This window comes from Cimex lectularius, unplaced genomic scaffold (genome assembly GCF_000648675.2).
Source record: "Cimex lectularius strain Harlan isolate CLEC.00 unplaced genomic scaffold, Clec_2.1 scaffold285, whole genome shotgun sequence".
Classification (NCBI taxonomy): Eukaryota; Metazoa; Arthropoda; class Insecta; order Hemiptera; family Cimicidae; genus Cimex; species Cimex lectularius.
The window spans coordinates 419,939-436,935 of record NW_019392999.1 but is presented as its reverse complement, the minus strand read 5'-3'; the positions used below and the strand labels follow the sequence as shown (position 1 = coordinate 436,935).

At 32.1% G+C, this 16,997-nt stretch overlaps 1 protein-coding gene across 7 annotated transcripts; it reads right to left on the bottom strand.

Annotated features, from left to right (window-relative positions):
• Window positions 1–294: 294 nt before the first annotated feature.
• LOC106666465 (polycomb protein Sfmbt) lies at window positions 295–16,959 on the bottom strand. Of its 7 annotated transcripts, none has more exons than XM_024229717.1 (18): window positions 16,550–16,959; window positions 8,637–8,782; window positions 8,317–8,578; window positions 8,108–8,256; window positions 7,834–8,040; window positions 7,640–7,769; window positions 7,121–7,255; window positions 6,817–7,059; window positions 6,505–6,758; window positions 5,749–5,988; window positions 5,567–5,680; window positions 4,958–5,102; window positions 4,548–4,751; window positions 3,404–3,619; window positions 3,224–3,351; window positions 3,108–3,134; window positions 2,846–3,001; window positions 295–2,054 (listed from the first exon to the last, which is right to left on the bottom strand). In XM_024229717.1, exons 1-18 carry the CDS (start codon window positions 16,569–16,571, stop codon window positions 1,893–1,895), a joined length of 2,940 nt encoding a protein of 979 aa, XP_024085485.1. In that variant the 5' UTR covers window positions 16,572–16,959; the 3' UTR covers window positions 295–1,892. The 7 variants fall into 7 exon arrangements, with proteins under 7 accessions (XP_024085485.1, XP_024085484.1, XP_014249159.1 ...); XM_024229716.1 differs by having other exon boundaries at window positions 4,548–4,754; window positions 16,550–16,958; XM_014393673.2 differs by having other exon boundaries at window positions 3,224–3,342; window positions 4,548–4,754; window positions 16,550–16,956.
• Between the last annotated feature and the right edge of the window lie 38 nt (window positions 16,960–16,997).

Genomic DNA, 16,997 nt, shown 5'->3' with positions numbered 1-16,997 from the left:
AAAAGTGGCCAGGGTTTTTTTTTTAGAAACAACAGTTGCCAGAAGTAGTTTTTGACTGAAGAAAAACTGCACCCCCACTTTCAGTCCATGAAGTCTGCAGTTTAAATAGCTGAAACTAAAAGTAAATATTGATTTTTCATCATATACAAAATGTCATATGATAAAAAACCTGATTATGAATCCTTACGTTGAATGGTATCAGCGCTGAACAGGCTTAAGAAAAATCAATCGCCTATTTCACTGGCTGATTAAATAAAAGAAATTTTTTATTATTTAAGAATAAAAATGCACTTGTGAATGTTTTGTCATTTCATAACGATATTTATTAGTTTTCTTTATAATACATTTTACAATAGAGCAAACCTCTTTCTTGCCTTCCCTAGATTATGAACAAAACCTACAAAAAGACAAGGCATGAGGACTGTTTTATTCGTACTTTTGGTCTTTTAGTTTAAAATCAATTAAATAGGTTTAGCATTTTGGAAGAATCATTTTCCTCAGTCTACTAATTTCCAGTCCATCCTAAGGCACGATATCATTCAGCTATCCCTCCAGTTATTTGGTTGCTATTTTTTTTATTTGGTCAGGAAAAGTGGAGGGAAGACACTAACATATGAGGCAGACTCAGTGCTAAGACAACCCAAAAATTATTTTTTATATTGACAGGCTGATATTTTTGACAGACAACTGTTATTCTCTCTTGCAACGATTTCTCAACAAATAGTTTCCTGGCATCAAAAAATTATTGAACAGCAATTTTTTTAAGAAAAAATAAATACAATAATTGTTAAAAAAGTTTAGGTAAAGCTCTTATAAAAGGTACTAGTTTCTATAATTCATGTTATGTCAGACCAAAAGTACTTTTAAAAATTATTTTAGTAAAATTAGTTTGTCCTCAAAACCTTTCATTTAATTGAAACGAAAGAACAAACATATTTTGTTGTTTGTTTTAGAATGTACAACAAAACTTCTCAACTAAAAAGTCAGTTATTTACAAAATTTAAAAACTCACAAGCATAAAATAACCTGGGATGTAATTGTATTTTGTAACACTACCGTAATGCGATTGAAGAAAAACAAAGATGAATACTTTCCAATATAATTTATACTCTAGTAAGACCATTGACAATATTGCTTCTTATGCAAAGTGGTGGTTTATTGCTCCGACGTTATTAAATTTATGAGGTAGAGCCAAGGCTTTTCATTTCAATTATTTTCTTTTAAGTTAGTTTGTTTGTTGTTTTTTGTTCACAATGTCCATCCTATTCTAAAATATAGTGCTCTAAAAAATAATTATTAATTAATAGATAAAATGCAAAACAGAGAAAAACTGTTAGATAATCTATACAAAAATATTTCATTTTATCAATGACTTTAGAACGTTTGAAGAAATATTTAATGAATCTGACATGTTCGTATATAAATTGGTTCATCTAAGCCTAATATACTCATTTTATACACTAAAAAAAAGAAAAAATCAGTTATAGTAATTTAAAAACATATTTTCATTTGATTAAGGAAAATGGGTTTTGAATTTTTAACTACATGGCTAATACAATTTGATTAATATTTAATTGTCAATTAAGAACCAAAATTGATGAGCTTTAAAATCTAAAAAATATACAATAATATGTATATTGCTTTTCAGGCACATTAATCCGAAAACTACTACTATTTACAATGTAAAAAAAATATGTCACCAGAAATCATTAATTACACTTAAAAGAGAAAAAAAATTGTTTGCGTTTTGTAGAAAGAAAATAAAACAAACAAAACCCAATCGTAAAAAATACCAAACCACCAGATTAAAAATCCACTCGATTTGCTTTCTGATCAATTTGTTTTCCACTTGAGTTTAAAGCGTATGCAATGTCACAATTAAGGCTGGAATATTAAAAGAACTTTTTGACTCTGATTCTCTCCTGCGCCGGGTTGACTTTGAGTTTCAGCTGCTGTATCAAATCGTAGATTTTAAGCGACGGTCCGACCTTCTTTCCGGTGAGATCTATTATCTGGTCCTTTGTTAGTGTCAGCAGAACTTTGCCATCAATTTTCTAGAGGGAAAAAAAAAATTAATTATTTCATATAAAAGATCTATTGGGGTTGGATTGTCAGACGTGTTTCACTATTTCGCCATATTTAGTGTGTCTGTGAAGTCAAAGTCAAATCTCTTTATAAGGTCACGGTGTGTCAGGGTTAACTTTATGACACATTGAAGATGGCAAAATGTTGAAACGCATCTGACAAGGCAACCCGGCGATGGTAGGCAGACCAAAATGATCAATAACGACCAAATTACACATCATCGCTAATCAAAAAGCCGCCTTATTTGAACTTATTTCGATCGGCAAAATGGAAACCTTTTAGTTGACTAAATAAACGTTTTGCTTTTTCCGGTTAAATTTTGATGGCATTAATGGTGTTATTTTGACCGGGAACACTTCAAAATCTACTACCTGCAGTTCGTTGGTTTCTGATTATTTTGGTTTGTAAGACGCATTTTGGCTCCTCGCCAGTTTTAATCACAACTACAACATGCATGTTTGTGCATCATCTGATAAAGTGTGTCTACATATTAATTTTAGGGGGCCGCGGTAGCCGGTAGGTTAGCATGAGAGACTCTCGGCTCGTAGACCCTGCGGTCATGGGTTCAATTCTCGCCGTTGCCTCTGGCCTTTTTTTCACGCTACCCTTCCCCCCAAAATGAATTCGCATAACATTATTGTCTGGCATTGGCTAATAAGCAGAGTACATTTAATAACCTGCTTTTCTATTTAACAGGATCTCAATTAGTTCAGACAAGCAGGACTCACTACAATTATAAACCAAATTAACAATAAATTACCTTGCAAGTAAAACTTTCTCGATAAGGGCCACAATTGTTTATTGAGAGGAACTGTCCGACATCATTTTCATCCCACTCGGTTGGGTCGATTTTAGAGAGTTCCACTATATCCGTCGCATCTATCAGCCTTGGAATTAATTTTGATGTGTTCTCCTTCTAAAATTTAAATTTAAATTTTAAACTAAGAAACTCTAGTGAAAAAAATACAATTAACTGAAAGGAAAGCAAATTTACAGTTATCAACTTTTACAAAATAACTTACTGTATCCTCCGCTTCTATTTCATCCTCCTTAAGTGAGCAATACAATATCAAAATATAAACATAGCTAACGTATGTATTTTTTTGTAATTTACAATTCAAGTGAAAATAATAAATACCTTCGAAGGCAATAATTGATTAGATTTAAGGTTCAGTTCTTCAGGGAGGGCTTGCATGTGGCCTGGGTCTTCTCCAGTTTCCACTGACATGCTTTCCGGACTTTCGTCTTTAATTTCTCCTGCAGAGGCTTAACAATTAATCATACGATTTTGAAAATTAATCTTTTTAAAATTATTTACCACAAGGCTTGGCTAGCTGGCTCCCCGTGAGGTTGGTGGGTACCGAGGCTGTCACAGTTTCCTTGATCTGGGATAAAAGTCGTTCCTCGTCTTTCACCATGTCTGACAGGCTAATGTCCATCTTTTCCATTTTTCCCGTTTCCCCGTTGATACCTTGCGGCTTCTTTTTGACAGGTGGCCTTCCTCGTTTTTTCCTAGGAGGTCCTTCATCCTTGTCTTGAAAATGATTACAATTAAATTAAAATTTATACAATTAAGTAGCCAGTTGGTTTAAGTTATGGTAGCACTCCAAAGAACAATGGGAATTTTTTTCGTTAATGACATTTTCAGAAATGTGAAAACTATTTTTAATTAGAATTGTAACATAATTATACTGATAAACTGAAAATGGTGAGTAATTTAGTTTGCTTTCATTTATATTGCTATCAATATTTTAATTGTTAAACTAAATAGTATGAAAATGAGGACTTAATTTTTTATATTATTATTTTTTATGCGAGTTTGCAACACCAGTGGTCATAACAACCCTCAGAGAGTCGGTGTTTTTGGAAAAAAAAAATCCCATTTGTAAGTATTTATGAATGAATGTGTTTGGAACTACGTTGGATGATCCTGAATTGATCTAGTTGTTGATAGCACCAACACCCGGGGTAAGTTGATTCTCGAGGCCTGCCGGCAATTTATTGTAAATTGTAAAAACTGGGATTGTCGGTGGACTGCGAGAAGCAATAGGCTCAACTCTGCACATGTTTGCATGTATGGATTTGAGCATAACCAATCCAAAACACAATTATTATTATTATTTTTTTAAGTTATGACTTTAAAATAGCTTTAACATTTCTGAAAGACCGCAACCATCCCTTGTAAAATTGATTATAATTTTTTAAAATTAAAAACTAATCTATGAAATAGGCAGAAAGAAAGAAAATGTAAAGAAATGAATTCCAAATAAAACAGTGAAGAAAGTAAAGTTCTCAAGCAAGATAAAAAGCAGTAGACAACCGTGTTTAAAAAAACAATAAGCTCACTACCTTGTTTAAAAATTATTTTTAAAAGTACACTGTTTCCGCCTTACTTTTCAGTTTGGTTGTGATTAGTGTAAAGTAGCCATGCTTAAAGGTAAAACTTTAAAAAGCCGACTCACCACTTTTAGTGGGCTGGCTGTTGAGAGGTGGAGTATTCAAGGGGGTGGCTGAGGCAGACGGAAGAATATTTATTGGTTTATTTATTTCATCATCGGGCTCAGCAGTTTCCTTTTCATCTTTTTCAGGCTTTCCGTTCAAACCTGGTATTTTCCTTTGCATTGGCCTCCTACCTCTCCTTTTCTTTGCCGTCCGTTCACCTTTTGCTTCTTCAAATAAGAAAATGTGAGTTCACTCTTGTTTTTTTACCAAACTTCCAGCTGATTTATCCCAAGAGAACTTATCTTACTGTTTTGTTAATTAATGAAAAAAATGGTAAAAGAAAAAAAATCAAAGTGAAGGAGAATTCCAAATATCACTATGAAAGGTTTCCTAATAAATAGAATTATGAAAATTTAAAAAAAAAACTTACTCATTGATTGTGGACTTAATTTTGGAGGAGAATGTGGTTCTTCCAATTTGTGAGAGACGAGTTCGCACCAGCCGACTGGATACATATCAGGAGATTGTACATCCAACCACTGGTCGTATTCATCCTCCCACCCATCAAAATGAACCTGCAATATGTAATAATTACATGTGACACACAGCAAGAAGAAACTATGAAAAATTAATTTGCAATTATTTTACATTACAATTTACATTAATTACAAAAGTACTTATAGTTTGAAATAAACAAAAAATATGAGTGTCTGGTTGTGATGGGGACCTTGGTTGCATCACGTATAGTAGGGTAGCGTTGTGTAGTGTCTGATAGATTTGTACGAGGGTAATACAATCTTACCAAAAATCGGACATCAGTGGCTTGTGTTGCGTTATTGACTCTTTTTGTTCTTTTTATTTTTATACATTTTTTAATAGTTTCTTTTGTTATAAACTGTTTATTCAGCCTAGTCCATGCAAATAGAATATATAGTATAAATAAAATATCAATAACCGTGGAAAACGACAAAAATAGGCAAAACTCATAGTTCCCTTATTGTTCTATGTTGAACAAAGTACAGAAATAATTAGTCATTACCTTGATGAGACGGCCGACCAGTCGTGCAACCGTTGCAACGCAGACGAGTCTTGGATCCATTAAATCGGCACATTCTAGTCTCTGCCCAATGGTGAAACCATGCTCTGGAGGGTCCTTAAAAATTTAACAATAAAATGTTAAATAATTAACTACTAATATAAACTTAATAAATCAAAACTTACAATATCGAATAATTCGGCAGGTGCTGCACGACTGTCCGTCTCCTTCAAATATTCAGTCCAACTGAATGACTTGCCCTCATAGCCTTTCGGGGGTGTTAGTGTGATGTCATTGTGAAAACAGAAGCCGGGTGGAAGTATGCAGGCTGATGAGGAGTGGTAACAAAACCAGTCTGATCCGGGAGAATTAATGTTTTCATCGTACGAGTCGATTCGAATTAATAGGTAACCTTCGTTTAAGACCTAATTGTAAACAGCCAATGAGCAAAATTAATTTTGGCCACAGAATACAAATCTGATTGTAGAAATGTAATATACGTGACAAAAATATAAAGGAAATCACATAAAATCATAGATAAAAATCTAACCATATTTTAAAATATAATGCTTCTGAAATAATACTATTTTTAAATGTTCAAAAAGTGGTAGTTTAAAGAAATTATAACCTAAAATTCTTGCGAATATGAAGTCACTTTAAAGCGACTGTAAAACTTAGCTGAAATTGTGTTCCAGCTATTCTGGCTATTGTTTTAATTGATTTAATTATTTTTTTACAAACAAAATTTTAAGGTTTTATTTCCTATAAATTATTTCAATTCAAATAAAGCTCATGTTTCAAGTAATAAAGTGTTCAATATTGCCAGATGAATGTCTTATGACTTAGGGCATCCGGTATAACTACTGTTGAGTTACTTAAATCCACAAAAAATATACATTATATTAAAATTAATTATTTTTCGATTAAGTAAATAATATTACTTTCATTATAGTTGATACGCATATGGTAGATAGATTCAAAGGGTCGACAGCTTCTAACTTCATGCCCCGGCAGAAGCCAGTGTGGTACGGTAGAGAGTTGGAGAGTGGGAATAGATCCTCTGTGGCATCGTCCTTGTCCCTCAAGCCTTTCAGGCAACGATCGACGTAATGAGGAGGCGCAGCTAAGGTCTGGCCGACTCTTTTGGCCCAACCAACAGGATGTATTAGAGGAGAGTCTTCATGAGCCCAGAAGCCTTTGAAAAAAAAATGTCAAAAGAAAAACCTCTAAAAGGCAAATTCATTTAAACGCACCATTATCAGAGGAGTCAGCGTCATAATATCGGACATGTAGCCGTTTTCCGACAATATGTTTGATTGTTGCTACTTTCACTTGTGATATCCTATTTTTATCGACTACTTCCAAATTTAAATCGCATCTAAACCGAGATTTCATACTTTCGTGAACTTTTGTGTAGAAATTGGAAGGTAATGTCCGTGCCCCTGTCAGTCTCTTCACAAGGAAATGTTTCCAGTCTTTGTACTTATCTTCGATTGCTAAAATAAAAAGAATAAAAAATAAATAAATAATACACAATAATATAAACGCAACACTTACTTCTAGGAGGGATCAAGGGTTTTCCTCTATTGGCACACCATCCGACAGGGTGAACGACAGAGGAGCACAGATTAATCCAGAAATCTTTACTCCCATTATGACCAAAGCCTTCATACCTCAATAATGCTTTATAACCTAAAAAATGTTTTGATTTTTATTACCAGAACGAATATGATGATAACATGATTACTTATATTAATTCATTTTCATGGGGAATCCAGATAAATCTAATAAAACTAAGATATAATATTCTTTAAATGCTTCAATAATATTTTTTGTTTCATGTTTACTACACTCAACCAATTAATTTTGATCAAATAAAACCAAAATGTATAGGAAGGAAGAAAGATTGAACTGATTTTGAGAAGGAAGATTTATTGATTACTTGGATTTACACATAAACACTTTAACAATTTATATTACAACTGGCTTAACATTCTCTCCAAATAAATTGTTATTCCATAATATCAGACATGTTATTAACAGAGAAGAAAGATCACATAATAACAATTAACTTACCAGCGATTTTGAGTACCGTCGCTACCCAAAAAGAGTCAGGTATGACATCAGAATAGCTCTCACAGTCTGTATTTTCAACCTCGACCTTCATACCGACTGTGATATTATCCCAATTATTCGACATTGGTGCCTGCGTACCAAGATTTATTATGAATTATTCACGAATAAAGAGACAAATATGCCGCTTAACTTACGTGGGTGAATGAAGAAACGGATGTGGCCGAGAAATGAGGATCAGCTAGCAGTTCAATCCACTCGTAAGTTCCTACAAGGTGAGGAAGTGTCTTTTTATCAGGTGGGAATAGAGGATCGTCCTCGGGCACAGGAAGAGGAGCTGGAACTGGAGGCAAATTTGCATGTATTTTAATTCTGACTTCCGTATCAACTGCCATCTTCTCAGTCTGCATAACAAAAATGAATCAGATTTTTTTTTTGTTGGACATTTTAATTGTTAGCAAAAAGTATTACATGGCTTGAGACATCATCATCTTCTTCTTGCGGTGCCGGTTGAGGTGGTCCTTCTGCCGAACCCCTTGCACAGGCTAAACTGCAAAACCTTCTCTCTTTCGTATAAAAAGCATGTTTAACCCCTATTGCGCCACATTTTTCACAAACCGCTAAAATAATAACAAAACATTAAATACAAGTCGCAAAGGTAAAATATGATTATTTCTAACCCATTCCATCCTTTTTTATAGGTATGACATTTGGATCTGTATCTCTTTGGTATGCGATTGGTGTCTGCAACTTCAGCCCTGGATGTTTAACGGGCCTGATCTTCCTACTGCATGGGACTTCAATTGGTGTAGGAAGTCTAGTGTCTTCTTCCATGGAAGACTGCAACACTTGACTTTCACATTCGATCTTGTCGCTGTCATCTTCAAAGTAGGGATCCTCTATGTCGTCTAGCATCATAAAGTTGTTCATATCTTGGACATACTAATAACAGTTTCATTTTAAAAGACTGCCTTAATTTTACAAAATACAGGATAACCACCATTGGAGCTGACTGTCTCATTTCATCGAGCGTCTGTTGCGCCTCCGTAAAAAATGTTGCTCGATGAGGGTCTATTGCAGAATTGATCATAAGACCACCTGGGTCATTATGGAGGAGCATATCCCCCATCCAGACCAGGCCAAGTTCTTTAAAAAAAATTAAATAAATAAAATTATTATTTACATAACAATTATACATTTCATAGGGATTTTATTTTATTTTTCCTCCTTAATTTGTAGTTAAACAAGCGCACTAAACTGTTAATTATATTAAATGTTTGTATATAGACAAACATTCCATTCTGAAATGCAATTCAGGAATTTGTAACATATATGAAATACCCTAACATAATAGTTTATACATTGTCTATTATACAAAATTCATGTTATATTGATTTTTAAGCTTACTTTATTCCCTTGCAATCTTATCGCTTAAAACATTGATATGAAAGGGGTTGAATATTGATTATTTAATTGGGAAAGCCTCAGGCTACGTGTTTGCCCTACAAGCAACACATGCTTAAATTTTTTTATTTAAATAATAACTGCATTTTTAAGCAATTCAATGACAATGAAATGTGATGACGATAGTTGTTATGTAAATTGGATATGGGTTAATAAAATTTAATATCAAATAATAATGTATAATTAATGTGCATGAAATAACAATTAACCAGTCCAACGTTTTTTTTAGATAATTAGCTAAAAAGGTAAAAATTTATATCAATGTTACTTGGATAATGTTGAAGAAGAATATTTTTAAAAAAGTGCCTTCATGAAACTAAAATTTGTACAAGATGAGGGAGATTACATATCTAAAGATAAAGAAATTATTTTTTTAATGTGTAACTTTCTGCTTTGAAACCAACACAAGCCTATAAATTATTATAGAGTATTTTATTAATTATATTTGCAAACATCGAAATAAAAGAGGAATAGTTTTTTTTTTTAACTTTAGGGGATGCCTATCAGCCATGCCTCGGATGTGTTCCTGACCTAGTTAGATGGCGTTACTTAATAAATAGTTGAATAAATAGTAAATAAATCTATTAAACAAATAGATGTCAATATATCTATATAGATCTAGGAATAGTTATATATTATAGAAATTTGGTTGATGACTGATTATGTCCCTATCTTTATCATATACTCCGGATATTCAGTGATAATACAATAATAAAATATACCTAATCAAATAAATGTTAATTAGATATTTATATTTAATTATAACATCCAATTAGCTTTTAAATAAAAGATTTTTTACTTTTATAGTAAAACCAGTTAATGTTGATGCAGATAACTAAGTTATATACATTTGAAAATCAGTAAAGTACATAAACACAAAAGTTAATAATGATCGGAAGAAACAATTTGGCATCATAGCAATAATTGTACTGAACACCTTTTTTTGAGCAATCATGAAAGCGAAGCTTGATTTGTGTTTATTAATTTTTAATGGTATACTCTTGTTATATTTAAGGTCTCAAAACGTTTTTATTACCTTACGGACCATACAATCATACAAAACTAATCAGAAGTAATTATTCAATCCCTAATTATTCTTCAAGTCATAAAAGACACACATAAGGAACTGAAAGGGATTAATTTATTAAAAAATAAAATGAAAAAATGAATTTTTTAAAAATTTCAACTTACAGATTGTAAGTAAAATGAATCGCAAGAACATTTGAAAATTGTTGTTTTTAATCAACTTTAGTTTCATGCATGTAGAAGTTAACTCAGCAGAAATATGATCATTCAAAGTGGTATGAACAATTCTTCACCTTTGTTCCACTTAAAATAAATAAATCCTCACTGTTGATATCCTCAAATTTAAAATGAATATAACAAGTACAGCTCATGCCAAAAAGAATAAAACCTTTACATAAATATGAACTTAATCTTGTAAATAAAAAGGCTTATTTTGTTTGAAATTTTGAATCTGGGATCATTTAAAATTTTTGAAGTAAACAAATACACTAGTATATTTATTGAATGTGGGCACTGTTCTTTTAGAACAGAACAGTTAAGCACTTTTTTACTAACTACAAGGTTATATAAACCCGGTGGGCTTTGGAAAAAAAAAAAAAAAAAAAAAAAAGTCGATTTGTAACTGATCCATCCTTAAAATGATAGTGTTGTGTCAATGCATTAACCCATTGCGGCCACCGAGTACCATTTTCTCATATTAAAATAAATAAAAAACATTTTATTATTTAATGTTTTAGCTAATGTAATTTTCAATCTTGTTCCAATTTTTGCATTACCACTAAATTTGAGGACCGAGACGACAAAACGATTAAATAAGTTTAAACTGAAATTTTGAAACAAAAAAAGAAAGTTAGGGAAAACTGAAGCCAACTTTAGAAACATAAGCACAAATCAATTATCAAAATTATCCAGAAGGATAAAATAAAATAAGATAAAAAGGGTTTCTCTAATTAAGCATGACATTAAATTACTTACAAATATTTGGGATAAAATTAATTAGAAATAAGCATTGTAAATTAACCTAAAGACTTCTACATAGAAAATATTGTAATAATATGACAATTTTGAAAGATAGCTACCCAAAAAGTGGGATTGTTTTTCTGATATTTACAATGTTCATTATGAATATTCATACTTTACTTTCCTGAGTGTGGTACGAAATTATGAATGGAATGCAATAAAAAAAAAAAAAAAAGAAAAAAAAAAGTTTTACATTCAAAGGAGATAGCATGAATTATGTTATTAATTATGATTTTAAACAAGTCAGAAGTAAATTTTTCAATATTAAACCACATGCTAATAAGTACATATAAGTTAATTATTCTGCAAGAGAAATTTGCAATAAATAGTTTGGTATAATTACTTTTTACAGGTCCTGTCTAGTGGCGTCTCCAAAACAATACATAAAGTAAACATTTTAAATTAATAACGTTTGAATCAACGAATTATTGCAATGTTACATTAGAGGTAGAGACCAAATATTTAAAATTAAAATTACAGTAATGTTTAAATGAGATTTTCGTAATACCAATTTACATTTTGTAATTTTAATTTCAATTCAGAAATGCAATTAACTAGTTGAAATGGGTGATGTAGAAGGGAATTAAAAATTAGCTGGGATTTTCTAGAATTTAATAATTTTAAAAATGGTACTCATTATTACTTGGTACTCATAAATAACAAATAAAAATATCAAAAAGTTGAATAATAATTTCTGAACAACTTGTGCAAAGTTGGGAAATGACAGTCTCTAAAATATTCCTTCCAGGATATTTTGAACTTACAAATTTTGAAAAACCCAACAATTTTCACTTAAGAATCCTTGTCTACAGAAACATGACAATAATTTTCTTGCATGGGATTCAAAACCACTGTCATTGGAACGGGACCCTGCTCGAACTGAACCACTGTGACTCATCATATTTGTTATTGTTATTTTATAAAAATAACATCATAATATAATCATAAAAATAACCATTAATTATTTATGTTTTATAATGTATATTGTATTTATGTATATGTTATATTAATGTTCAAGTAATAAATTACTTAAAAGTTTGGTGTTGATGATGTACATCAACCAGGTTGTGATTCATGAAATACCTAAATTTTGCCAAAGTAAATATTATAAAAAGGCAAAGAGGATAAAAGTATTGAAGAAAAGAAACGATTGAGTTGAAAATTTATCTCCCAAAATGGAAAGAGAATAAAAAAAATATTTGGACAGCTGGGGAGGTCATCATACCCAATTCTTGGTAAATAAGAGGATAGTATTAACTCTAAGTATATCTTTTTAATAAAACATTAAATTAAAATTGTTTGTCTTTAATGGTTAAAAAAATTAAAAGGTTTATGCAGATTGAATGCGTTTATGAAAGGGCCATTTTGGTTCCAAATCACGAGCTGTATTCAACATAAAAAATTGGATTTTCTTCTGTAATCTGAAACTATAATTAAGTTTTGAGATTTCTTCTTTAGGTCTAAGGGTGATGGACATTGTAATGGCTGTTTCCAAAAATTTTGGTTCTTCAAACATCTTCCCTGTTTTACAATGAAAAAGGATTGACTACACCAAGCTTTCGGTGTTTTATTTCACCTTCCTCAGGCCTAGATTCTCTGTCAGTTATTTAAAATTGTTTTCTCTTATCAACATGTAAAAATATTTTTTCTTTCTTGTTATTTCTTAAAATACAATATTTTTTAATAAATAAATGGCACCTTTTACAAACTACTATCACAGACAAAATCAAAACATGATAATAGTTTGTAAAAAGTGCCATTTATTTATTTAAAAAACTTTGCATTTAGTATAACAGCTGGTCAATCATCTTTACATCATAAATGAATAATATGTTGTTCAATATTTATATATATCTCTAGACAAAGATTAAAGATTATAAAGATCTTCCATGTTTTGGTCTGTCAGCGGTGTTTCAGCTTTTCTCTATACCTGTCGTTCACAGACGTACCAATGATGGAGCCAAAAGATCTGACACCTCATATTAGCAAAGATAGTCAATAAAATGAAAATATGCTAATTAAGTACTTAGGTCCTTCAATTCACGAAATTGTCAAATACAACTAGGAATCAAAACCTGAGTTGTTTTGAGTACTGAATCGCACCTTGACAATAAAACATTAAAACTGTTTAGCTATTTAAGAAAAAAAATGAAAATGAAGTTGTGAAGTTCCCAGCATTGAAAAAAATGTTTAAAGATTCAGGTAGATTGATGTGCTTATGAATAAAGTAGGTTGGATCCAATCCCCAAGAGTTGTTTCACTCTGGAGAAATTTATTTCAAACTACATTAGGGTAATTAGTTTATTAAAGCGTTCATTGATGATGCACCCTAAAATGAACTATTTTATTCATTAAGCATAATCTGATTTTGCCGAATCAAGACACATATGTTAACATCAATATTAATTAAATGCAGATTTTCTAAAATGAAATTGAAGGCTAATCAAATTGAAGAATCAGACACTACAGAAAACGACCCTGGAACAATTCCCAATAAAATAGTCAATTAATAATTGGGAAGGAAATTCCAGAGGGTCGATGAACGGATGAGGAAAGAACAATTGAATGTAGTGGTTCTGTGTTGGGATAGAGATCAGAAAAGCTGGAAGTGATGGTAGTGTACCAAATACCTAAAGGTTAGATCATATATATAAGTGGGAAGATAGCGTTGGGTAGAGGAAAGAGCAAAGGAGTCTTTGGTAGGAAGGGTGTAACCCCTTCAAGCTAAAGTACATATCAGCCACATAGGACTCCTTTTGGAGTGCTGAAATAAAGTGTACAAAACAATTTATAAAGTCTTCAACCAGCTCCCCAGTAAGCCTTCTGTACACCACACATCCATAATCAAAGTGTGGGAGAATAAGAAATGAAATTAAGAGTTCACGGGTACTAATAGGAAGAAAGTGGCTTACACGACAGAACTGAGAAGGTGGAAAAGCAGAAGCAGGAGATCTGAGAAATATGAAATTTCCAACATAAGGTCTGATCAAGTACAATCCCAAGGTTATTGATGGTGGGACAGAAAATTGTTAATAGTAAACAGAGAGATAAAAGATAAGGATTGGTGGAGGGAATGAGATCCATACATAATAAGCTATCTTTTTAGAAGTGTATAGAAATGTAATAAAACTCGAGAAAACTAGACCATGTGAAGTTAAATTATATATTGACATAATGGATCCATAAACTGTGTTGCCACATTGTTAAACAGTAGAGTTGTAAAACCGAAGCATGAAACGGTTGTAATGTTTCTGTGGTGGGGGAAAAAAGCGCCCAGACTATTATTTCTTTTTAAGCATATATAAATATAATAACACTAGAGTAGACTAGACCATGAGACATGGTACTAAACAGACCTTGCTTATAAAATACTGACTGACCACCATGTCTAACAGTAGGCTGTGGAACAGATGCAACATGAATCTGCTGCGATATTTCAAGGAGTTCAAATGTTAAATGCTCATGCATCTTGAGTGGGCTTAGAAAAGTATCCTGGTTTTAAATAGAAAGATAATAAACCCTGAGAATGTTAGACCGTGAGGCAATAGTACTTGAAATAGACCTAGCCTACAAAATACTAACTGACCACCATGTTTAACAATAGGATATGGAATATAATATATTATGAAACATGATTCTGCTATAATGTTTCTGGTTGTTACAAAAGTATTCATGATAGTTTTTATTTATGTATATTAATATGATACAACTTTAGACTGGTAGACCATGGGAAATGGAACTTGAAATAGACCTAGCCTATAAAATTCTAACTGACCACCATGTTTAACAATAAGATATGGAATAGATGAAACATTTATCTGTTGTAACATTTCGGGTTGTTACAAAAGTATTCATGCTAGTTTTTTCTTCTATTAATGTATAGAAATTTGATAAAACCTTAGACTGCTCGACAATGTGACTTTGCATATAAGGTACTGATTGACCAACATGTTTAAGAAGAGAGTTGTGGAACAGACGGAACATGAACCTGCTGCAATGTTTCTGGGAGTTCAAATGCTCATGAATAAGCTTACAAACACACTTTTGGTTACAAATTTTGTAGAACTTGATGTTGTGCGGAACAAACTTTTGAGAAAGAGTGGAGAACACACTTTTGGAATAAGCTTACATAAGTATTCATGTTATTTACTCATTTATTTTTTCTTAAAGTGTATAGAAATTGGAGTGCTAGACCATGGGAAATGCAACTTGAAATTCATCTTGCCTACAAAATACAGGCTGACCACCATGTTTAACAATAGGATATGGAACAGATGAAACATGGATCTGCTGTAGTGTTTCCGGGAGTTCAAATGTTAAATGCTCATGCCTATTGGGTAAGCTTACAAAAGTATCCTGGTTGCATTTATTTCCTAGAAGTGTATAGAAATATGATAAAACCTTAGACTGCTAGGCCATGGGAAGTGGTACTCTAAACAGACCTTGTCTGCAAAATACTGATTGACCACCATGTTGGACAATAGGAGCTGTTGAACAGATGAAACATGAATCTATTTCTTCGAGCTCAAATGTAAAATATTTATGCATTTTGTGTAGGCTTTCAAAAGTAATTCAGGTTATTGGTTTTTTTTTCTAGAAGTGTATATAAATGTAATAAAACCTGAAAATGCTAGACCCTGAGACAATACTACTTGAAATAGACCTTTCCCATAAAATACTGCTGACCACCAAACAATAGAACAGTAGAATTATGGGACTGATGAAACATGAAGCTACTCCAACATTCTTTTTTGCACGAATACCATAAAAATGGAATGTGTTCTTAAGAAAGATGTAGTCGTGGCTGAATCCCGAAAGTCGATTTTAATTTTGAAAAAAAGTGCTTGTATCATCAATAAATTAAAGGGATGTATCCATTAATTATTAGGGGATTAAAACAAAGAAAAAGAAAAAAAAACGGTAGCGAGGAATGTTCGAGAAATTCGGCTTACGGGAGACGATATTTCTCGGGCTTTTGATGAACTTGGTAACTGAACTATTTTGATAGCCGCTCCAGTCTTTAAGTGCTGAGTGTCTGCAGGGTATGGAAATTCAGGTATAATTTAAATATTACCCTACAGAGTTTTCATCTTCTGCAGAGAAAATTGATTATACGTACAACTAAATATGTTCGTCAAATATTAGAGATAAAAGAAATAAACAAAAGCCTTTTAAAAACTACAAAAAACAAATGTAAAAGCTTGGGTATATGCTTTATTGAAATAAGATTAATGAGGAAGAAAAAACGCTTTTTTTTTCAAAGGAAGATTTACAACGACAAAAATCGCGAGGGAAGCGTTCTTGAAGCATCTATAAAAAAAGAAGAAAACGCTAATGAGAAGAGTATTTATTATTGAAGAAAGTCGATTAAACAATTGATTAGTAAATAATAAAAGAGCTTACCTTCAGCACTTGTCATATCCATGACAAAGGGAATTCGTCGAACGCCTAAGCTCGGGGATCGAAAATCAAAAGCCGGCCTTCGTACTTTTAAGGCGAATTAAGCTCAACCCTGGTCGAAAAACCGGCTTTTACATCGAAACTCTCCGACGGAAAACCAAGGATGAAATCATAAAAATGCATTAGAATCGAGACAGAGAAACCGAGCTCCCGACTCAAACATAGTAGAGTAAGTAGAATCAGGGCTGCCAACAGGCGGCGGGATGCCGACTCGTGCTTGAACGCGGGGAAAAAGTCTTTCGACTCTTTTATCTCCTCCAACCTCGAATTTACGATTCGTTTAATTTAAAATTTACAATTAAAAGGGATTTTTTGCTTTAAATTGAATAACCGGAACGACATTAAACGAGAAAATTTCATAAGTGTGAAAAAATGCAATGTCGGTATAACC